Source organism: Ambystoma mexicanum, chromosome 3p (assembly GCF_040938575.1).
Source record: "Ambystoma mexicanum isolate Mex_15411 chromosome 3p, UKY_AmexF1_1, whole genome shotgun sequence".
In the NCBI taxonomy this organism is placed as follows: Eukaryota; Metazoa; Chordata; class Amphibia; order Caudata; family Ambystomatidae; genus Ambystoma; species Ambystoma mexicanum.
In genome coordinates, this window is record NC_090925.1 from 890,341,843 (window position 1) to 890,366,536 (window position 24,694).

The 24,694-nt window shown below is 43.0% G+C and overlaps 1 protein-coding gene across 4 annotated transcripts in view; it reads right to left on the reverse strand.

Moving 5' to 3' along the window:
• Window positions 1–7,547: 7,547 nt before the first annotated feature.
• Window positions 7,548–24,694, reverse strand: part of CHD6 (chromodomain helicase DNA binding protein 6) — a 2,307,824-nt gene continuing 2,290,677 nt past the window's right edge. For all 4 annotated transcript variants that reach the window (XM_069652122.1, XM_069652123.1, XM_069652121.1 and 1 more), the window contains one exon: window positions 7,548–23,157. In XM_069652122.1, the coding sequence (XP_069508223.1) occupies window positions 22,246–23,157 (912 nt within the window). In that variant the 3' untranslated portion in view covers window positions 7,548–22,245. The remainder of the gene's footprint in view (window positions 23,158–24,694) is intronic.

A 24,694-nucleotide genomic window follows, 5' to 3' on the forward strand; every position in this document is an offset into this window, starting at 1 on the left:
TTGAAATGCGATCTTCCTTCCTTCTTCTCCTCCGTCGAGGTCGAAGTTCGCAAAGTAGGCCCGATGGCCTTATGGAAACTTCGACGATCTTCGCCCTTGAGGATCCCCACCGTCGGCAGATGAAGGGAGCACACAGGCTCTTTTTGAACGAAAATAGAACCTTTTTCCGTTGAAAAAAACGAAAAACGTAGAGGTAGGTTACAGAGCAAACTTGAGGACTCCCAACACTGAAGCGTGCAGTAAAATTCTGAAGAGGGCTGCCAGAGGGGGGCTTATGGAGAGGACTATCATTGGATGGGGGCAGTATGACCCAGAGGATGGTGATTGGTTTTAAGGAAAAATACACTTTGTAAATGAAAGTGAAACTGTTTTTTCTTTTACCGAGGATTCCCAGCCTGGTAACAGGGAATATTCATGAGCATGTGAATCGAGACCCCATGTTGGAGAACTAAAGAAATGCAAGTCCAAAATAGCAGAGCTCAGAGGGTTAAGCACTTGCTTCTAACATCTCTGTTCACCCTGTAAATTACAGTTTCCAGTAACGACAGAACCGATTCAGCCTTTCATCCTTTTTATGTAAATACAAAGTTTATTTAAAATGAGCAATGGTTGCACTGGCCATTTACAATGCTACAAAATTTCAAATTGTAGAAGCAAGTGCTATATGAAACATGCATGGGCATAGCCAACAGTTTTGCAGTCATGTAGGCCCGGGCTAGGTATTTGCTAAGAACTGCCATAATGATCCTACCTGGCCTATTAGAAGGCAACAGGGTGAAAATGGAGTGCTTCTCTCTGGGCATATGATAGCAGTGATCGTCAAATACCTAACTAAAACCTATAAAAATGCCAAAATGGTTGGATTAGTCAATGCTTGTTTTTAACAGGACTTCAGTGCAAGAAACAAACATAAATCCAGTGGTTGGCGGCATACTTGGATCCATTTACAGCAGCAGTTAAGCCATTCAGGACCTGATTCATGGATTTTTTTGTATGGTTTAAAGTGACTTTGCACTGCTGAAAAGTGACTTTGCACTGCCAACACAAACCCCGATTCATGGAAATTAATGTTTTGCATTGCAAAAATACATTTTGCAAAGTTCCATGAATCAGGGTCTGTGTTGGCAGTGCAAAGTCACTTTGAACCGTGCAAAAGATTCCATGAATCGGGCCCTTACTCTCGTAAAATCGATTTGAAACAACACTCAGTACTTTTTGAAGCGCAGTTTGATGTTAATACTTGATATATATCTTTATGTTCAGTTAGTGCTAAAAAAGAGAAAATTTAGTTCACTGATAGCTGTCTGAATTAGATTTACAACTGAGGTATCATCCTGTTAACAATAAATGGGATGGCAACATCAAACTGTTAGGAACCTAGACCGGCCTTTACCCTGGATCTGGATTTGCCCTCCCAAATGATTTTAATAAAATGCCCTTGTACTCAATCTCTTACCTTACTCTTCTTACCCTTAGTGCTGGATCTCTTCTTCCATGGCCTTGACTCGCCTTGCCTTAACCTTTCCTTAGTCTGCTTTGTTTGCTGGCAAGCTCCTGTAAGCCTCTGCAAGTCACAGGTTAGCAGGTGAGCACAGAGGGTTAATGCATCTGCTGTGAGGGTGTAGGAGTATAGGTGTGTGGGTGCTGTTATCATCCAGGGTCATATAAAATGATAACGATTATAAAATGTTGGGATTTGCTAAATAACATTTTACCAGTACTTTAGTTCAGTAGGTTGGTATATGTTACGATGGATATTCATGGTTTACCTTTAGATTTCGATTTTCTTATTTGAATAAATGCATGTGGATACCTTTTTAGCAAACACAGATGTTTCCACAGTTTTATCTGCCACAGGCCTACGACTCTATAGCATTATTATGAAGAATCAATGGATTTTTATCAGTTTTTGGAAGATGAACGCTTAGTCGTTTTTCTAACAAGTGACCTTGCAGTTTTTTCACAAGTATCTCTCCTGCAGATTGTCACAGCGCTTGCAGGAGCTTCTCACTGTGTCTGCTCAGTTTGGCGGGCTAGGTGGCGGCTCCGGGACTTCTCTCTCCGACTCCGGCGAGCCGGTCGCGTTCTGCCATGTGGGCCGCCATGTTGCGTGTGATGCGCATGCGCCCGGGACCAGCAGCCACCTTCCGTGCATGCGCAGGGAGTTCTGCTTGGTCCGTTGCTACAAGCAACCAACGCCTTAGCGTTCCTTCCCCATTGGCCTCGCCACTGCATAAAGACACAGCCCTTACCAAACCTGATGCGTCGCAACCTTTTCTGTAAGGCGAAACGCTGTTGAGCTTCTTGCTCTCTCCTAGGCTTCTTGTCTTAACTTTCCTTGTTGTTCTGCCCCTAGTTATCTTGCCTTCTGTTGGTCCGCCTCGCTGGCCTGCCTTCTTCCCACCCCTTCCTCCTTTTCCTTCCTTTCTCTCTTATTCATATTCTGAAGATCCACATGGCCTCCCACTCACAGTAGCTGCACTGCTCGGCACCACGAATTGTGGTGAGGTCAGATTACAGTGGTGCTGGGGAACTAATCCCTGTTCCAAGCTTGTTGTACATTCCAGCTTGGCTCTGGGAGTGGACACCCACACTGCATATCTTCCAGACACTGCATACACCGTCCTTACAGGAACCCATAGGACCACAGGGATACCAGTGGACCTTGCATCCTGGATCACAAATCACGGCACACCACAGGTATTCAGGACTCATGGGGGCCCAGCATGATACAAATGCATAAATCCCTTAAACCAATGTGGGAGCTACAGGTTGCACACAGGCCTCTGTAGTAGGTGCATTAACTCCATGGGCTGCTTACCCTGCTTAGAAGATTGAAAGGGTTCATGTCTTCTTGTAAATGTGTCAGTTATTTGACCATCCTCAAATTAATTCCTTCCCATTGTTTATTCATGAAGATTACTTAGCTAAGGTAACAAATGGTTTGGGGATTTATGTTGTTGGAAGTATTTTTCTTTCTGCATGCATTTTTATCTACGATATAGCCTCTCTGCTGCTATGCCAATCTAGAGGTCACAATCTTGTTGTCTTTTTTTGTCACCAGTTTCTGGAGAAAGAACATGGAGGTTCTCCCTCTCCCCTTCTATCCTGGCTTTCTCCTATCCCTGTACCCGCCCATGTCCCCCCAGAATGTGATTTTGCGCTGTAGTCATGTTGAAATAACAAGGCAGATCCACGTAAGGAGGGGATTTGGATTCATAGGCTTCCCGTGGTAACATGGGCCTTGTCACGCTGATAATGTTCCTACATATGATAATCCATTCTTGAACGAAACGTGTCACATTTGAGTGATATCGTAACTATATTTTTCTTAGTGTACCGAGGTACGATGGTCTGTAATGCAATGTAATGCGTCATTTGTATAGTACCGTTCACCATTGTTATGGTCCGAACGAGCTGTAGTTTGAACCTCCTCCGGGGGACCGAAGTCCAAGGTACGGGAAATTCGAGCAGGTGCTAGTATGCATTTGTGCATTATAGCCAATACGAGGATATGAAGGGGTGGCCAAGTCCCTTCCAGCCACCCATGTCTAGTTGGCATGTGGGTGGGTGGAGCGAGGTAGTCTAGAGAGGTAGTCTAGGGTATGCAAGAGGATAGTCATTATGTGTGTAGCTACAATTTGACATTTTCCATGAAACGTAGGTGTGTTCTTAGGCAGAATTATTGTGCAAAGTGTGTATGAAAGCAGATGATGCCACTTCCTGTGATACCAAGTGGCGAAAGGTCACGTGTCACCACTTCCTGTGATGTCACTTGGGGGTGGGGTCAAATGACATCACTTCCTGTTTTGTCTTTGGGGGAAGGTTAAGGGTTGTGTGATGCCACTTGCACTATCCCTGGCATTTTGGGGAAATGAATGATGTCGCTGACATCCGCTCCAGTGACAAGGAAAAAAAAAAAGCTTCCTTCAATAATATAAATTGAGCCAAAGGGTGTATGCTTTGTCTGTGAGAAGGGCCGGACTGCTCTAGGTTTAAACACTCAAGTAAGGGTGGAGTTCCATTTGAAAGTTACCAAATGAGCACTATAACTTGTGCCCGCTCTCACTGGAGTCCTTCCAGCATGCCAGCTCCATTTTGGTATTACAGTGGTGGTGTGCAAAAAAGGCACCCTCTTAAGCCAATGCTTGGCTCTTCTTGGAAATATTTTCATACCCAGGCCTTTGCTGCCGAGGTTGAGGAAGGGGAAGAGAGACAACCTATTTACTCAACATTTGTAGGTATACTTTTGCCCAGGCTCAAAATGTGCATTCACCACTAGCCATTGGCTAGTGATAATGGTTTCCTGGCGAGTAAGAAATGGTGTGCTATGTTTATGTAGAATTGAGATGGTCCGTGCCTTTTTATGGCTTGCAAGTAGTAGCTTGCAACTCGAAAATGTTCCCATATTTTGATGTACTAAATGGCATTTAAACTAGAGTGCTACATGTCGCCATGTTGTCATTTTTTGGGGGAAAGCCAGTCTTCATTCTCCTAGCTGAAAAAGATAGAAGCACTTTTACCTAGGACTGGTGGAGGCCTAACCATGCCAGGTTTTATGGAAAGGAAGCCGAATGGAACAAAGAGCTGTCTCGGGGTGGACTGGCCTACAGGGAACTCTGGAGATTTCCCGGTAGGGCTCTGCATCATGGGCCTTTATTTCCAAATTGTCAATGGAAAAGGGGCTGGGCTTGCTCAAAATGTCTAATATGGGGCCACTTTCTAAATTATTTCTAGGGTCAATTTTGGTTCCCAGGCTAGGTTCTAGCCTAGCAAGGCAAAACACAAGAGGAACACAACATAATAAAACATAATATAGTACCACATACAATAATGCACCAAAACATGGACTAGCAAACATAACATAGAATACACACCATAAGATATCGTCGGAAGATATGCATCTCTCACACACACACACATCCCCTCAATCCTGCAGAAGTGGAACAAAATAAAACAAATAACTGCATGGGTTGCTATCTACCGGAGCCTGGCCAGCCCTGCAAAGCCTTATTTGGCCAAATGCACCCACGCATCCTAATCTTACTCTATGACCGCCAACATGCTGGACTTTGGACTTCTGAGGGCGTTCCCACTAACAGTGCATTGAGACTATAACAATGGTAAAAGGCGCTATATAAATGATAATTACAATACAATACGAATTCCACCTACTTTATGAAGAATGTTGACCCAACCATATATTTCTTTTGTTATACGTTTCGGAGCATAAACGCAAGCACTTGAGTTGCATATAGTAAGTAGTGGTCTCCAGTACTGGGAGTCTAACACCATACACCACTTCCATCTGTAAGCGTGGTTCGCTTTAGAACGCAAGCAAACCTTTGTATTCGTTTTATGGGTAAAATGCTAATTTACACACATTTGCACTCCAGGTCCCCAGCAGATGTTGGGCCTTTATTTATAGTGGTGCAACTTCGGTTTACATTTTCAAAAGAAACACACTGGCGAGGCATTCTGCATTAAGATCTACACACACCCTGAAAATGGGAACTTTGGTTTACAAGCCAATTTGCATTATTCCAGGCACCTAAAAGCTTATAAACGGCACCTTCCAGAGTCGCACTGAATGAAGGAGAGCTGACCTACAGTTCTCATGGAGATTAATGAAACGAGGCACACATCATTTTATGTGCAATTCTACAGGTAAAGAACCACTGGGGGAACACAGGAGGGCTCCTTTCTGGTTCCTGGTCTCTAATTTTCCAAGTGCAGGTTTTGAGCTTATTGCAGTTATAATGGCAGCTCGGGAGACACAGTGCTAACGCTGATGCACACTGCGACCACAGCAAAATATTCACAGAATAGGATCATCTGTTACCAGAGTGAAAAGGTCACACACAAGCTACCGACGTCTGGGGTTCATCGCAAAAGTGCCAGTCCAAAACTATTATTGCCACAGTCACATGCTTTGTGTGCCTTTTCAACATAATACTGCTCTCAGCACTTGCACCCAAACAGAGGTGTCCTGGCGCGGTGTAAAGCAGCAAGGCTCAAATTAAGCAGTTACGGTCTTAATCAGGCTTTTTGGCAGCTTTAATGGTGTTTGGTGCTTTCAGGGTGAGGACAACTAATGCGTTCTAAAATAATTGAGGTGGGGAGCCTGTTACGGCACAGGACATTTACGAATGGCTTATGGTATATCCGTAGCATACATTTCATACCTCACAGATATTGCCTGAAGTCAGTCACTGCTCCCAAGAATGCAGCATTCCCTGTTCTTTAACAGAAGTAGACCAAAAAAAGAACTACGTGAAAATGTCCTTAATACAGCGTCCTCTTGAGGAAACAGGTCACAGAGATGTGCAATGTTTATATTCGATTAAAAACTAGATAATCCATTTAAAGCTTAGACAAGTATCTGTGGAATTTGACAAAAGTTATGCAATACTTCATTTTTCAGATTTGGCAGGGCAGGGGGCAACATGGGTTTCAAGGTAGGTGGGAGAAGGACATGGGTTTTCCAAAGAGGGCCCCAAACCCCAGAAACTGGTAAGATGGCCCTCTGCTTTCTCTCCACCTAGCTTCACAGGCCTCTGAAATGCCATCCCAGGCAGTCACAAGGTGGACTCGGTGACGCAGGGAATCGTCATTGCTCAGGCCAATATGTACCATTCCTCTGGTGGTCTGTTATCTGCGGGCTCACAATCAGAGCCCTCCAGTTGGCCTGTCGTTCTGCTCGAGTGCAGCTTTTAACAATTCGCAAAAAGGATATAAACAAACAGGATTTCAGGGCTGTTTATGAAGCTATAAGTCAAGAAGTCATTTTAGGTGTGTAGCATACTGGTCACTACCTAGGCCAGCAAGCCATACCCCTCTTGCGCCATACTGTTCAGCCCTTTATTACTATATCTACCCCCAAAAGGTCCCTCTGCACTCTTAGCCACTGCACAGACAGGCAAGCATTATGACCCTTCTGTGCTAGGCCCCAAATCAACACTTTCCCCCATTAAGACATTTGGTGCATCTCACCTGCTAGACAGGAAAATAGATAGCTTGCTGGTAGTAAAAAAAACAGATTCTGGCTGGTCAGCCTTTTTTCGCTTGAAAAATGTGTGGGTTTGTTTTCTTCAGAGAGATGGAGCCCTTTTCTGGAAATTGCAAAGCTATTTACAACTCCCTCGAGCGTCCCGCCCTGATGAGCAAGAGTGGGATGTCAGGGGGATGTGGGAGGTAAACCACGCTCATTGGAACCATGCCGGGTGAGGATCAGATGTTGAGGGGTATTTGTAACTAGTGAATTAATGGGTATAGATGTACAACTTACAAAGGCCCTCATAATGGAGATCTCAGGACTCTCAGTTGAAGAATGGTGTACGAGCATGGTAAACAACTCTGCGTATGGGAATACAGAGGGTGACACAGATCTGCATTTTCCTCTGCACAGAAGTAAGTCACAATCAAGTGCAATGCGTATTCGGGTTGCACATTCACAGATCGGCAAAGATCCTTTAAGAACACATGTCCCACAGCATAGACAGTTTGCGAATAACGAAGACAAAAGTGTACACAGAAACGTACACACACAGATTTGTAGTGCTTTTATTTTTGCAGTGGGTCCCACCATTTTGTCTCATCTCTACAGTGGCTTTTCAAGCAGGAAAATGATTATGGTAATATCCATACAGTAACTTTGCTTTCGCGCACACTGGGCATGTTAACACAAGTAGGGATGGCAATTCTGACACACATTCGAAACAAATAAAGAAGCTTTGGATGATACAGATGACTGTAGGCAACCAATTGCCTTGCATGAAACATCTCAAATCAAATAAACGCAAAAGATCGAAAACACATTGTTTGGAACCAAACAGAAGATTCACATTGCACTTAGGCTTTCGAGATGTGTGAAGCATTGGTATTTTAAAGACTTAATGTATGTGCATGTTTTCTATTGTCAAAAGAAACGTATGTGGTAAAACAATTCAAGTGCCTTTTTCCATAAATGAATTATACTCGTTTTGAATGTAACAGCTGAAAATAACCAAAAGAGAGGCCTACGAGAACAGCCTATTAATTCGGTCGAACTAGCAGCATCGTCAGAGAATCGTTTTAGAGAGTTATAAAGTAACAGGTACAATCATATTTTACTTAAAATGAAATCATACGCTCAAAATGAGCATTTTTTCACTCCCCGAGAAAGGAAGGGGGAACATGATACATGAAAATATGAATTCTGTTTAACTATTTCTTTGAAAAACTGTTCTGGACATGGACGTAATTAAAATGTCAGAATGTATAAAGACAGTGCAGCATAAATAAAGCACAAGTGAATATCAAAACATTTGGACCTTTTCACAACTTAGCAAGTCTGCAACAAAAAGACAAACAAAAAAACAGAAATACACGACAAACAAATGGTGTACTATTGGTTGACCAGTATGCGTCCACAAAACTGCACTACGGTTGTAGTTGCTTTAGGTCTCCAACCGTGAACAGTAAATATGCACAGATTCATGCATTTGAAACAAGAAAAGTCAGAAAGAACAGTAATAGAACAAAGCAGCATAAATGAACAAAGAAGAGGATACGAGAAAGCAAGCAACATTTACACATCTAGATCAGCTGCGTAAATAAGAGTGATACAAACAGGAAGATAAAGAGTTATGAAACAAAACAGCTGCAGCAATAACATGCTTGGATGTAAGTAAAACATGAAAGAATAACAAGGTCTAGCGAATTGGAAGCGGGATAAAACAGATGAACAAAGAGAGATATAAGAAAAAGCAGAGGTGCAGAGGATTGGCAAGATTAGCCACTGCCATAACAACTCATGCATTCAAAAGCAACTGTCAAGAGGTTGAAGCATGTGGCACAAAGCAAGCCGCAACACAACCATGTTTGGTTTCAGAGACCTTGCATACATCACGCGAATGAAGTTTGCAGGAAAACAACAGCACCAGCATCTGAGGTCAGCCTTCTATGAAGACGGCTTTAAATATGGGGATTGGGAAGCCAGAATAAAATTGAAGCAGACTTAGTGGTAGATTCAATTTAGAATAGGACAGTGGATGAAACTGAAAACAGAATCCAATTTAGAGCAAAAAAGTGGAAATACTTCTGTGAATAATTTTGGTAGTGCAGCATGATCTTAGGGCATCCATCTTTTCCGATTCAAGACATCAACATGTACACACTGAAGGTGCTGGCAAAACCGTTACAGAAATACCTGCAAATTTAGCATTGAAGGGAAAATTGAACTATGAGGTTAAATTGCCCTATGCACCGAGCCATGTAAAACATATATATTTTCCTTCTTTCAAAATATAAATTTTAACTATTTACTGCATGGAAAAAAAGTAAACAGTTAGGAATAAAACATTAACAATACCATACAACCATCCAACATTATAGTCGGATCCACCGAGTGCTTGGATTGGAGTAACAGAAGGACATATATTCAAGATGTGTTAAGAATAAATGTAATGTAATGGCATTCCGGATACTTTTAGGGGTGCATGCTCACATGGTGACTGTTTTGTCACTTGTGCACGAGCGCTTCAAACTTCACACTAAATGATCAATGTTTCATTATTGTTCAAAGCAGCAGGTCTGGAATATTTGGGGCACTTCTTTATATATATGCTACCGAAACAGACACAAAAAAAGTTGACTTAAAAAAAAGAAATTCAATTAATATGGAATTCCACAGACACTGGAAAATCAAGATAGAAAAATTATATAAAAATATTGCTGTAAAACTAGCATAGCACCACCTTATTCAATTGAGCATTCGTACAATTATTATCAATGCATAGGCATTGGTCATGAAGGCATGCTGCCTCCCTCTCTACCTGCCACACCTCCACCTCCCTAGCTCAAAAGTAAGTTCTGTCACACAGTTCACCCAAGGGAGCGTAGCTCAAAACTGATCATCTTTTCAATGGCTCACCAGAAGATCTCTCGGTGAGGCAACTATCTACCGCAGCTTTAATCCTAGCAGGGCCGACGCATGCATCAAGAGGTCGATGAACGGAGTAACATGACAATGGGTAATAACACCTGTTATTATAGCACTTACAAGCGGGAGGAATCAACCATAAAGCACTATGGAAAAACATTGTATTATTTTCCTTTAATATCTACTCACAAAATTGTCGATTTACAGCAGTGATGATTGTGACCAATAGTTTTTTTATTTGTTGGAATGTGTTTATATACATACTTTGAGCTGGATCAAAATGCAAAACCTCATATGGACTTCATTATAACTTGAATGAGCTGAGAGTAGCTACCACTAGCCTAACTCAGTTAAAATGGATGCTAGCATAATCCATGCTGTCCCTTCTCTCAGAGGTAATAGTGTGAGAACTCTCAGGTGACACTCATTTGGAGGTTTTCACATCTAATTGTATAATGATTTTAGTCAAAATAATCAACATTTTATTTTGGGATCTTCACAAAAAATCTCTCCAGTACAATACATTTTAAAGGAGATTTGATTTAGCCTCCTGCCCCCGCCCATTCTCTACAAAAATGATTTACCCATTTCACTCTACACTGTGAAACTACCTAGACCGGCAAGCTACATCTCACAGCTCAACCCATCCAGCATCATCATAACTGAAGGAATTGTTCAGTCTACCTTAAGAAGGTCCTGTACATACGTAGCCGCTGCACTGACACGGCAGCATGATCATTCTTCTATCCCCACTGCCCCTTACACAAAATGAGTACTATTACCACTACATCTCTCATCAACGTTTTTACAGAGTAAGTAGATCCCACCGTATTGACAAAAGCACTATTGACTCATACTAAAAATCCAGTTTCTGGCCTGCAGCTCTGCCTGCTTGACAAAAGTAGGTGTGATCCTGGATTGAGCTTGTTTTGGTCTCCATCAGAAAAGAAGGGCGTCCCTTGTTGAAAATGGTTCCCTACTGGCCTTGGGCAAATGCTAGTATTTTATCTCCCGAGTTCTGCCTGCTGGGCAAGCGAGGGCTGTTTTGGGGATACAAAATGTTTTGGAAACCAAATTCCTTGGGAGCCTACTGGGTAAGGGTGACTGGTTGAGAGGGGACTGTATTTAGTAAAGCCCAGGATATACCAAGATTGCTCACAGTTGAGGGCTTAGGGCTTTCAGGTGAAATGCTGAGCAGTCTTACAACACATTCCTCCCCCGGGAGCATGTCCCAAGCAAGCGCAGTGTAAATGGTGGGTTGCACATTTCGGGGCGATCAAAGGCAATTAAGCTGATCGCTCAAATTTCATATGGCAGGGTTTGTGGAACAGGCAACGTGTGCGTGACAGCAAAGGATTGTGGCAATTACCTGACTGATTGAAAAAGAGGAACCAGAGGCATTCTCAAATTCAGCCAGGAAACACTACACAAAGGATGAGCAGAGGAATAATTCCATTGATAGGGACACCCTTGGGAAAAATCCTTGAAGAGGATGTGATTGAAGAATCTGTACTAGGTAAGATCTGGAGGACTCTCAAACAGTGTCCTATTTTTCATCAGCGCCCAACCTCCCTTTTTTTGGAAGCAGAGCCCCAGTGCAATTATGGCAATGTGGAAATGCTATGCCAAGTTGGCCATAGTGATGGAGAACAAGGGGTATCTGGCTCCAGATGTTCCTGTATCCCAGTTTCAAAGCTATGGTAGGCAAATAGTTGAAAAGGGGGCTCTCTTATATACATGATTTTCAAAAAGTGGTTTTGTTTTGTAGTGGAAATACCCCAAAATGTTCTCTTTCTTTGGTAATGACAAAGCTGTATCTGCGATTATAGGACATACTGCCAGATATGGCGCAGACTGGCTCTCTATTATACAGCATGATAGGTCACGGCAGAGGATTTCAATCCAATGAATCTGGTTGGTGCACGTGTGCAATAGGTGTTGCACAAGCCCTATTGACAGCATCCTCTTATTCCAAGTGAAAATACAGCTAGCATATCTTAATCGCTGGTGGCAGATTTTAGAGCCAACGATATTACGAGCAGTGGAAGAAGGCAAAGAAATCAGTTTTCTTTGGAAGGCACAGGGATGAAAGCTGAACTTCTCGAGTTTGGCCTTTGATGTAGTCCTGGCCTTGCCAATTGCATCTGCGGCAAAGAATGCAGCTAGAAAGCATATTCAACTACAGGACTGGTGGCGGGATACAGAAAAAGCTAGAAAAATGCAGCTAGAAAGCATATTCAACTACAGGACTGGTGGTGGGATACAGAAAAAGCCAGAAGAATGCAGCCTTTAAACACACTGTTCCAAGGAGTGTAACATAACTGGTATCAGCTGCATGAGGGCCTACAGGGTTCAAAGACCGTAAACATGATTTCCAAGCCAAATTTGTCGTCTACTTTATTCAAATGTGATTGTTTTTGTGAACTGGTACTAAGACTGGCAGATACTAGTGTTCAGCAGAGAGGGCCAGTAAGAGTCAGACCTTTGGCACAGCCAGTAAGGACATATCCATACCACGGCCAAGGAGCAGAATTCCTACAAAAGAAAATAACGATTCACCAACCGACAAGAACACTCAGATCAAGCAACGACATCCGCCTAGAACCAAAACCTTACAAAAGGAAAACGCTAGGGGGGTCCTCCTTCTCTCACCTGGCAGCAAAAACTCAGAACACCATCCCCAAAGACCTACGAAATGGACCACCTAAAATTCAGGAAACTACTCAAAACCTGACTCATCATCACAGAACCAGAAGGAAACAACTGAAAAAAAAGGTAAATTAAAAAAACAACTACAAAAATAAAATACACGGCTCACTGCTCGCTCCCAGGCAAAACCCCCTTGCCAGGAAAGGGACAGGGACTGTTGATAGAGATAAAGGAGCATTAAACTAACACCTGACAGGACAGGGAGCGCTTAGAATTCATAGAGAGGGGACCACGCTCTAGGAGCTCATGGAGACGATGCTAGACAGAGCCCTCTAACGACCAAAGAGCAACCTCTAACCTTAGCAATCTTAACCCTGGAGAGGGGAGGCCCCGACCAGCTGTCCCGCCCACCGATCACTAGACAGTCTCAGAGATAGGCCACCGCCTCGCGCAGCACCAGGCGAATGAACCACAGGGGAATGTTCCAGCAGACAGCAAGGCCAAAGTCACACAACACAGATGCCGAAAGAATGAGATGACCCACTAACCCATCTGCTAAAACCTCAACTCTTGGCACACACCTCTTAAACCCTAAAATAAACACAACCACTCTCCTGCACCGCAAACCGCAAGCACTTCAAAACACTGCAACAACAAAACAAACCACACAGTGTCGCACAACAGCACATGGAAGCCCACAGATCTGGAAACTGCACCCATGCTCAGGGAACGGTGATAACCAAACTGAAGCTACCAACAGAACATCACAAATCTTGCTCTGCCTTTATCCTGCTACACCCGATCCTACCCTCTTAGCGTTCAGATCCGCCAGAGGACCACTCTGGTGGTGATAGTACGCGCTATAAATATCCTTTAACATAACATACCCTTAGCAAAAGATCAGCATTCCAGATTTTGATGGGCTCAGTCGGGAAACAACTACATATGATTAAGGGTTCCTGCAAACATTCCAGGAGGCCTGGCAAGCATCTATGTCAGACGATGGGTTGAGGAACATTGACTGCACAAGTTATGAAATAGCGGTGCCCTTCATTCCACACTAATAGGTTGTGCCGATCATTGCCTGGCAGGAGGATACTCATGATCTATTCCCCAATAGTGGGTTCCTCTGAGAAGAAAGGTATTTAAACAATGGAACAGTAAAAATGTTGTATACACAGGGCGAGAGACAAGCCCCCTGAGGCACACCGAATTTTTAAGTTATAGGGGGAGAATCTGCCTCTCCTGAGAAGACCCTACATTCCCTATCACTAAGGAATGATGAGAGCCACAAGGATGCCCTGTTGGAGAAGTTTGCTACCTCCTTCAACCTGGGTATCAAAATGGTATGATCCACCAGGTCGAATAATGCCAGCCTTCACCAGCTTAATGAAAATATGCAAACAAAAGATACAAATTCCAAGCATGCTTACTGTGGCTATGCAGAGGAGTAGTTGGAGGTGCAAGTAAGGGTGTGGTTTACAAGTGAGCCACATAATATTGTATAAATGTGCAGCAGATGCAAAATAGAAAAACAGGGGCAATTACTTTAAAGTATTGTTAATCCAGTTGCTGAGGTACTGTTGCAAAGTTTCTTTATGCTGGTTTCTTGTTGATGGTGGGATACAAACAACTCTGGTTCACAGTGTAGCTCCTGTAGAAGCCACTGTGTCTCTGCCATGAGTTGTAGTTACCATTGGAGCTTCTCCTTGACTGGAAGAAGGTGCCAACTGGGTTTGCTTTATTCAATTTCCACAGGAGAGGCTAAGAGGGTCCTATAAACTCCCTTGCATAGGGTTCTGACTTCACAATCTTTCCACAACTTCCCTGCCCCTTCTCTGGTCCTGCTCTTCCTCCCACTGTACTTTTAACCACCTCAAATCAGGATCTCACCCCTAATCCCTGCCTTGGGCCAGTGTGTCCTCATTCTTCCACCTGGATATCCTCTGGCACCTACTCCTGATATTCTAAACCCACCTTCGCCTGATAATCCACTTGAACCTCCTTATGGTATTCTAATGGCATCTGCTCCTGATGCCTTCCAACTTCCTCCTGATGATCTTGCTTTTACTCTCGTCTCCAGCCGCCTCCTCTTCCCTCCCTTGTATCTTCAAACTCTCTCATAGCCTGCTTCAAAAACTGCCAATTTGCTCCAAATGCTTGTCACAACCTCATTCTCCAAATGTAGAAAAATTGAGATGCGGCGCGCACTCTGGTTCCCAGTCAGATTTACCTGCTAAAGCAACAGTTAGTCTTCTCCTCCAAACGTTTTCTTGACAATTATCAATCATCAGTGAGGAGGTTTTCCTTTTCCTTTTCAGGTATGTCTGGTTAATTCTCATTAAAGACTCTAAGGATTCTGGTACATGTAGTCGCACAATTTTTTCAATGCAGGTGACTAGGAACCAACTGTCCTCCAAAGCACAAATCTTACACTTGACAAATGGCCATATCATTGTGTTTTGAGACAGATTTTGTATGCTCTTTGGGCACAGCCCCATTTTGGCAATTATGTGATGGGTGCACATGTGCATTCTAACAGTTGGGCCCCTGATAATGGTCTGGCTTCAGGTCTGCTTTTCAATCAGGTGTGTCTGATAGTATATCGGATTTATGTTGGTGGTTGGAATGTAGCTTTCTAAATCCGGTCTGCCAACTTGGATTGCCTGTTCGTACCTGTCCACACAAACACAGCATCCGCTGACCGCAGCAGATCTGGGTCGGCAGCAGGACCACTGGTAAGTGTCGAAAGTGCATCCAAATAATTACTATTGTCTCTGGTGAAGCCGGACCCTGTACTTTACAACATTCATAAGTCTAAGGGAGGGTGAATGCTTAGCTGCCTCAGGTCACGAGCCTCTTTGCAATACCCTGAAAAGACCATTGGTATATGTATCCAGCAAGTGACTGTCCCCTGCCCAATAACAGGTGCACTTGAGGGTCACCAGGGGACCGCCCCATAACGCCCAAGGTCCATTATGCACTAGCTTGGGGATGTCCCTGGTCCCCCTCTGTCACCACACTAGATGACGCAAGAGTAAGGCAAGAAATATGGTGCTCCATACCAGATTTCTCCTCTTCCAAGCATCATAACAAGTATTCTTATCCCGTTTAATAGTACAGATTTCTTTGGACCTTGGAAGCATGAGTCAGCCTTTTCTCAGGTTTCAAACTTGCAAAGTACAAGCCAGCCCCATAAGAGAGGCGAACACTTAACTTGTGAACTATCCCAGTTCACTAAATTCAGAGACAATGATTTTGGTGTCCTCAACATGGAGATAAGGAAATAGCGGGTTGAGTTTATCTTGCACTTTCTTTAGAGTGTTGAAAACAAAGGCAGAAGTCATATTTTTTTTAAAGCATATTTCTCTTGTGTTACCCATGGATTATTATCCAAAGACATAACCAATACAGAGTTAAATGTGGTTCATAATCAGACCGTATGCCTCTGCTGAATGTGGACGAATCAAATAAACACAAAGTTTTGAAATCAAATTGTTCTCATAGTAGTAAAAACAGTGTCCTCAACGCGTGATTCACTGCAATAGAACAGCTTCATTATGAGGATAGTTTCAAATTGTTTTAAAAGCTGAAGGTGGAACACAGCTTTCAACGTGGTCAATGATAAAATATAGGTGTTATGTTGAGTGAATAACTCTTAAGTCAGAACCTCAAAATACTGTAGTGTATCCATTTGCAGAAAGAACAGCCTCCATAAAGTGTGGAAGTATCAAAGGCGGCCATTGTTCTAGATCTCTTCCAAAGCCCTCTTATTGTCTTGACTGTGTGGCTTTGGTTTAGAACCTGCACTGACTTAAGGTTGCCTTATTCACACAAGTGCTGCTACATTCCCTTGAGTATCAGTTTTTTTAATCAAAGAATTTTCCTCTTCCTAGGCCACCTGCCAGGCACCTTTTCCTCTATGCGCTGGCAGAGTGTTGTCGTGAAGATACAGACCATTGTTTGTCACTTCAAAACAGTTTAACAAGTGTTATGGCCAGTAAGTGACAAATCCCTGCTTACATTTAGGAGGAAGTGTTTTGGGAACTGAGCATCAGACGGACTGCCTCTTAGATAGGTAATTGCTCCAGAGGCACTGATCAAGGATCTCAGATCATCAAGCCTGGGATAGACACATTAGCTTTGCAGCGGCTAAATGAATTGTCTTAGGCATTTCCCAACTTTTTGTTGATTCCAAAGATGTTATTTAAGATCGGGGGGGAGGGCGTTAAGAGTTGATGCTGGTGATTTCCTTGGTGTAATAATAGTTATGTATTTTCACAACTGTCATCTAACCGTGCAGTCATGTCATAAGGCCATATGGGTGTATCTGCTGCAGTCTGCTCTTCTCCCTTTGCAACTGCGCTCTCACTTTGGGTGTTAATATATGTTAGTTCAGAGCTGTTTTTGACGATGCTTGGACAAGCTTACATTCCCTGCAAGCAAAGTCTACGAGTTCCCAGCTCTTCTCCTGGCTGCAGGGATGTGGGTATGGTCCGCTATTGGCAACAAAAGGGAGATGCAAGCAAACAATATTCGAAGCTACATTTCACAAACAGTGAGTTATTGACTTAGGTGCATACTAAGCCTCCTCTTCTTTTGGTATATAAGCCGCCGTGTTTGATGAGAGAAGCTCCACAACGAGTATATAGACTTGTTTTAGTGCTTTGATGGAATTCTTTCTTAGGTCCTGTTAGTTTCTATTGTGACTACGACCTGTACATTCTGACCAGTTGTTGGATCTTCATTTTGGCTAAGAATCTCTTGTGATTGACACGGTTTTTTCTAAATAACTTCTGGAATACCCTGCTTTTGGCACTAATAGAATGTTGTATTTGTCCTGGTTATGTTTCGTAGTTTACTTTGTTGGGTCATTATGTGGTCAAAATGTATCTTTCTGTTTTCGTCTTCATTCGTTCAGCTTTTTTCATTAGTGGAAGCACATTTTTTTCCACCTTCAACAGACTGCTCTCTTGCTATGACTACAAGGCTCTCCTCTTCTTACATCATCGGCAAGCCTTTTCCACCCATCCTGATCTGCTTGTTTTTGGGCAGCATAAAACAATTCATCTTCTATTTTCCACTACATAATATTGTTTTCTGGCTTCATATTTCCAGCTACTCTCATAGTGTTTTGTGTTTTCTTTTTTTAACCTTTCCCTTGATCACAGAGCCATGCCTTTTTTCACTTGACTGTGGATACCCATCCCTGTGATATCGGGCATGTAGTTCTTGTTTGCTATTTTCCATCATGTTGGTAGCTTTAAATCTCATCTTTTTGCACCTTTCAATTCCGTTGATGTTAAGTTTTAGACTGTTTCTTGGGAGGAAATGGGAGCTGCTCTATTCAGGGAATCCTTTCCAATGGTAATACAAGAGGAACCGATAGAGGCCAGGCTCGGTTTTTAGGACGAAGGTTCAATCTACCATTCTTAAATTTAAAAAGGGTATTTTATTGTTATTCTCTCTTCTCTATGCTCAGAAGAACAATATATTTTGGTGTGGGGAGAACAGTTTTGAGAAACCTGGATAGATCGAATGCTTTTGGGAAATCAGGCCGCCTTTGTGCGACTATTGTGGATGAAGGTCATGGCCAGAAACTTCCAACGGTGATGTTGAAAAAGTGGATTAGGGAAATGATTGCTCCTCCAAATTGTTTGGCTCAGGACCCTAGGGAGATTCATGGGAGATGCACCAGGGGATTTGCAGCATCATGGGCAACACCTTTGCCTTTCCAGCACATGCTTATAGACCATCCATTAAATCCTTGGTTTGTTGGGCCACGTAGTAGATATAGTTCTATAGTGTACGGCCATTATATCAAAGGCCATTTGGCCCAGCTTTTGTACTCCTAATTTCTTTGTTCTGGGGCGAGAAAGAGAGATGTGGTGGCAATGTCACGATTACTTACCAGTAATCAGCATTACTCCTTGTCCTACTCTTAATAATCACAGTCATTACATCTGTGACAAACTAACATTACTTGGAGCTCATATATAGTCAAGAGGGACTTTGGGGGCATGGGATGCCCACAAGTTTAGTGGAGAGTTATCTGGAGGCGGTAAATGGTGGATCCCTCAGAGTCGTTTCACACACCCTACACATTGCAAGACTCAGTCAGACTGCAGGGACAAACCCCATTCCCATAACTCCACTATTGAGCAGCAACCCACTATGAAAATGCCAATAGAAGAAAAAAAAAGAACCTCTGGTCTCCTCCCCCAGGCGTGGTATACCAAACATAAACCAGAGGGGAAGCCACACATGCCTCCCACAGAAGCATTACCGCACACCTCGCACGCTCAGAACAGCACAACAGCACAGTGCATCCCCTCCCCACCAAAATTCAGTAGCTGTGCTTATACATACAAACCATGAGGATAGCTCAGGGATAACGCACTCGCCTCAGGAACAAACCCATGCATGCAACATGAATTTGATTCCCTCTGTGGTGCATAGAAGCTGCAGAAGTCTAGCATTAAGCATGATAAAAATGACCATTCAAATATAATACAATTATCTACCCATTCAATCACATGGAAACCACCAACTCGGAATTCCAGAGGAAAAGGGAAGCCGGCAGGGCCCAGGAATTAAAAATTCCCTATTCTTAAATACCTTTACTTGCAAAGAGGGCAACACACCAGGAAGCGAGAGGGCTGTGCACCAAACACACACCAAAAGCACATGGCATGAATTCAAAATGGCAATCGGACTTTTTAAACCATCCAGCCGAGTTCTGAACTACAAAGTGCACACCCAAACAGATAACTACAAGGAAAAACCTGATCAATCTAGTCAGTCAGGTTGTAGACACCTAACCCAGGCAATATAAAAAGAGTGTTTCCTGAGCCTAGAAGAAAAAAAGGAAGGAGTGCAGATGTGACCAGGAGAGCCGAGAAGAAAGTGGAGCCAGGAGGCTGGAGAGACTGTACAGATCAGGGCACAAAATACCTATATGGTAATAAGGGCACCTTATCTGTTACACAGTAAGAGAGCTGAGAGAGACATCGACTCAGGGGGATAACAAGGCCCAGGGATCGAGGGAGAAACCTGAAAGCTTCCTTAGGGATTTACCCCAGACACTGGCAGAGAACCAGTGAGAAGCAGAAGCCTACTGAGAAGTACATGTCGATTCTGGCAGGAGACAAAAAATGATAGTAGAACCAAGAAAGAGCTATTCTATTTGGCCCTGAATGCCAACGCGGGCTGGTGGGTTAACATTTATCAGCTTGACAATGACCCATGGTAAGGGGCAGGAAACATTTGCCGGAAGGAAAAGTCAAGAAGGATATCGTACCAAAACATTGAATCATATTACTGCGAATCCATAACATGGGATTTTATTTTAATGCATTTCACCGTAATTATAGATGGAGGGTGGGGTTTGGGTCTTAATTAAGGTGGGGCGGGTGTGGGGAGGGGGTACTGCCTGTGCGGGGCGGGGGGGGGTTCTGCCCCATCATATACTTGCAGCAAAATTAGTTAAAAGAATAACAACGATGTTATGGGATTCGCAGAGATATTTTTGATGTTTTAATGTAGATCCTCAAGAAGCAGGCTGGGAGCTGTAAACAGGTGCTTGATTGTGAAGACCATATACTAGAGCAGGGATTCCATGAGATTCAAATAGTCTCTAGTTAGTCTCTGCTTACATCCTTTGCACTTTATTGTCCATCCGGACTGCTCTGCTTTCCTGATAGTTTGTGTTTCTTAGGTAGACTATCCCTATAACAGGGAAACATAAGCCGCTTGGCTTTTAGCTGAGAGTTCTTTCCACACTGGGAGTTAGCCATCCAGAATAACTGTTCCCTTTTTAGTTATAGTAGACATCCTAGGGCCTGCATGTGTTCTACCAACCCAACCTACTGAGTTTTCTTGAAAAAGCTGTTTGGCTGTACTTCAGTCTTGTGAGTTCTGTTGGTCCTTTGTTATACATCAAACCACTTTTGGGACTAATGAAGGCTATAATCTAGATTAAATTTTGTCTGACTAAAAGATGAGAATCACCTTATTTCTAGGGACTACGCCTAGGGGGAATAAGACTAGCAGTAACGCATTATAAAGCAGTTGCCACCACACAAGTACACAGAGAGAGGTTGCCTGGGCTTTATTATATCATTTGCAGAGCATGGAGCAACAAAATGAGGTTTGAATCCATCGAATAGAACTAGAAAGAGTGGACAATGTCTGCTCTGGCTGTTTTGGGGTTAAGAATGGTCTGCCCCAACCTCTGAGCACTGCTGGAGAGACAATAAGGTCAGCACTAGGAAGTGCAATTTGGCACTGAAACGGAAAAGCCAGGTGAAAAATGGACATGCATTACCTAGATATTTTCACAGATTCTAACAGGGCACTAGCCACAGCTGCTAGGTGAGAAACACATCTGCCAACTGTTACAGGCTCACACATAACAAAGGCACACTGCATTTAACTCCTGTCTGTTGCCTGCTCACAAATTAAGTGAAAAGGTCAGGTCTGAAAGAAGTAGCATGCAATGTGCCAACTCCAGCTTATGAATATTCATAATCCAGCCTGTTTTGTATGACTTGCAGTGTCTACTACAACTATGCCTGAAACCACTAGACATAACGGGAAGCAGTATTTTAAACTTGCGTGATGCCATCACTAAAGTACTGGCACTCTCCATAGGAATTCTGACTTCAGAGAGACCCTTGTAAAGGAAAACAATCTGTTGAAACGCCCATACTTAACTTGTTCACACCCCATACCAATATATACCATGTACAAAAGCTTGCTTCAGATAATACAAAACATGTGCAACTTCTCATGTTTATATACAACATTTGAAATGGAGTGGACAAATTGTGGCTGGGAAGGTAGTGCTTAAAATGGTTTAACGGCCCAAAAGGGGAACTGAACACTTTCCAATCCGCCGAAATATCTTGGTATGAACACATGTTAATAACAAAACAAAAAACCTTATGGTGCGTGCCCATTGTTTTCTTGATATATGTGGATGACTGAACTTAAAAAGGCCAGTGAGAAACAGGACACCATTTTTAGAAAAATATAAAACAATATTCAGAGAATATTGACATCACTCTTAGTTGTCCTAGAAACAACATCAAACGGCAGGATAAAAGAACACTACCACCTTATGTTTAAAATGAAAAATATGCACTTTCAATAATTTGGATTACAGTGTTGACTGTTATACTGCACTAGTAATCATGATAAAAATATGGAAATACCTTTCAAATAAAAATCCACATTTGCACTTTCAAAGATGTGCTTATTACCCGAAAGTCAATGCCACTCATTTCGAAAGCAAAATATTCGCACAAGCAGATGAATCGACAGTATTTGCTGTGACCGGCTTTAGTAAATGAGACATTACTTCAGAGTTTCTTTTTTAATCTTGGGGAGCGCAGAGGCATAAGTGAATACAAAGGACAAAACTGCACGTTTTGCAACAATGGACAACTAGATAACATAACAGGAACTCTGAACCTCCCACAGTAGACAACACTACTTTTAACTTACAAAATGCTAGAGACCCTGCAACTACTAACAAATGTGAACATGTTAGGTCTCATATAGGTGCTTGTGTAGAATGTGATCAAGAGAACAGAACATGATGAGGCTAAAGTAAGGGAAAATATTCATTGGATAAGAAACTTACAGGTCACGTCTTTTTTGAAACAAAGGTTCTAAAAGTTCAGATTTTGTGTTTCATTGACATCATTCTCATCAGCTTCTACACCAGTTTCTTTTTCCCTTGAGGAAGGGGTAGTAGAATCGGTACAGTTCTGACCACTGGCAGTGCCTTTCTCTTGGTCAGTGTTTTCAGTCAGCACTGCAGTTTCTGGCCTAGCATTAAGACTTTGCGCCTTCACTTTCTTCTTCCTTCTCCTCTGATTTTCCAGTCTGGCTGCTTCAGAGTTCAGGGAACGGGAATGCTGCATCGCAGGCAGAGACATGCCAATACCATGAGAAAAAAACATAGAAGGATAGAGTAAACTATGGGACATGCCCGGCATAAGAAATGGGTTAAAAGCTACAGTATTGCTTGTAGTTACTGTAGGTTCCGAATGACCAGAAAATGTAGTAGGAGCACGTTTGCCATTAGAAGAATCTTTTTTAGAGTCTTGGCTACTTTGATTGTCCTCAATAGCCTCATCAGGATGTGAAATACTACATGTTGTTGTGCTTGTTGAGGTTGGGACTGTTGAGGTACAAGTGGATGTCATAGGTGGGCTTAGAAGCCCTCCAATACCAAACATCTGTGGTACAGTTGCCATGCTCGGCAGCATCATGGGAATCATATTCAGGGAGTTTTTTACATCTTCCCTTGAAGACACTGCTGCAAATCCAGTAGGAAAACCAACTAGTCCGGCTAAAGATATGCCTTGCATGTTTCTCATGTTCTGCAGTCCCACTAGGTCCATCCCAGCAATCAGCCCATTCATGAACAAGGGTGACATTCCTGATGAGGTGTCTGGCATGACCCGTGATGTTTTTGTGTATTCACTTCTTGGGTGCCGTCCTCTTCTTCTCTGTCCCACTTCATGAAGAACTGGCTCAGTTAAAATGCGGTTGAACTTGTTTTCTGGCAGGAATCCCTAAAAATGGAAAAAAGCCCAAACGAGTATCAATATCCAGAAAAAGGTACATTGTAAACATTCATGAATCTGACAACTATTTATTTAAAGGTTATTGGTGTGCTAGGATTGGCTCAAGTAGTGTCAGTGACCAAATGAAGATTAACAAAGAGGTAACATGAAATTTCAAGCCATTTCTCTGTCCGAGAACATTATCAATCATCCTCAAAAAACAGAGTAGGTTTCATAGCACTTTTGGTACGTTCACTTACTTGGTCTCCTCTTCCTCTACATTAGCAAACTCAAAAAAAGCTAGGTTTACCACATTTCACCATTAATGTCACAACTGAGAGATCAACAGACAACTTAAAGCCAAGGTCTCATGGTTGAAGGTTGTTTACTAAACAGAAAACCTAAGGGATTGGGTAGAACATAAACTTGATGATAAGCACCAACAAAGGCAAACCAGGGTTTCTGGAGAACCAGAGACTAGTCATTCTCTGTCATAAAAAGATGATTTAAAACAGGTCCCACACAGTCCTCTGGGTTTCAAGTGTTCCAACACTACGTTCATGACTCTAGTGGGCAGGATGATTTGCTTGTGTAGACCTTGTCAGGATTTTGTTTTTCTCTTGATGTGCAGTTGCCACAAGCCCTGGTTCTATGGGCCTTCGGAATAAGTTTGTTTTGTGGCCAAGATTGCAGTGGGCTCAGGGGGTTATCACGTTCACCGCCAGTGGTGCTGATCACAGGCCCTGCAACAACCTTTTGCAGCACTTGGACCTTTTGCCTTTTTTCACAAGCTACCAAAATGTGGGTGTCTACATGAAGAACTTTGTTAAGCCCATGTGGGCCATACCTCCTTACTGGGGATTTTTACTACTCCAAAATGGCCGTTCCATACAATGGCACTGGGGTGTTTCGGTGTGCAGCCTGATGCTGCTTTGATTGGCTGAAGCCCTTCATCACAACTAAGCCAATCAGAGAGCCACCAGGCAAACACCGGCCCCCACCAAAGGCCCACTCCTAAAGGCCGCTGTCTGTGTCTGTCCAGGCCTAGGAGGACCTGTCCATCTCCTCTCTGTGCAGCACCTCACGCTTTCCCACCTCCCACCTCATGGGACAGCTCCCCAGCTGGCTACTATAAGAACTTGTGACTCATCTGGAGCCTTGTCATCCCATTGTAGAGCACCTGTGAGTATGAAAACCTGATGTCTATACAATAAATCACCAATGTTGAATCAAGCAGTGCCATGAGCCTATTTTCTGCTGTTTCGCCTATGCCTTTTATACCTCCTTTATTTTTCTGCATCTGTGTGCTGTTTGGGCAATTTCGAATCTAAGTGTGTTTTTACAACTCTACACCCCCAATTTTGTACTTAAGTGTTTCTACTGTTTCTGTTTGCTCTATTTTTCGTCTACTCGGCCATCTGGTAAGTTTGTGCTTGTGCTGTGCAGTCTCTCCTTCTATCCTCCATCCTTATCTCTCCAACACCCCTATGGCATTCACTATCTCGCCTAGCTTTACTATCACCTATCCTCCTTCTCTCACAAAGTC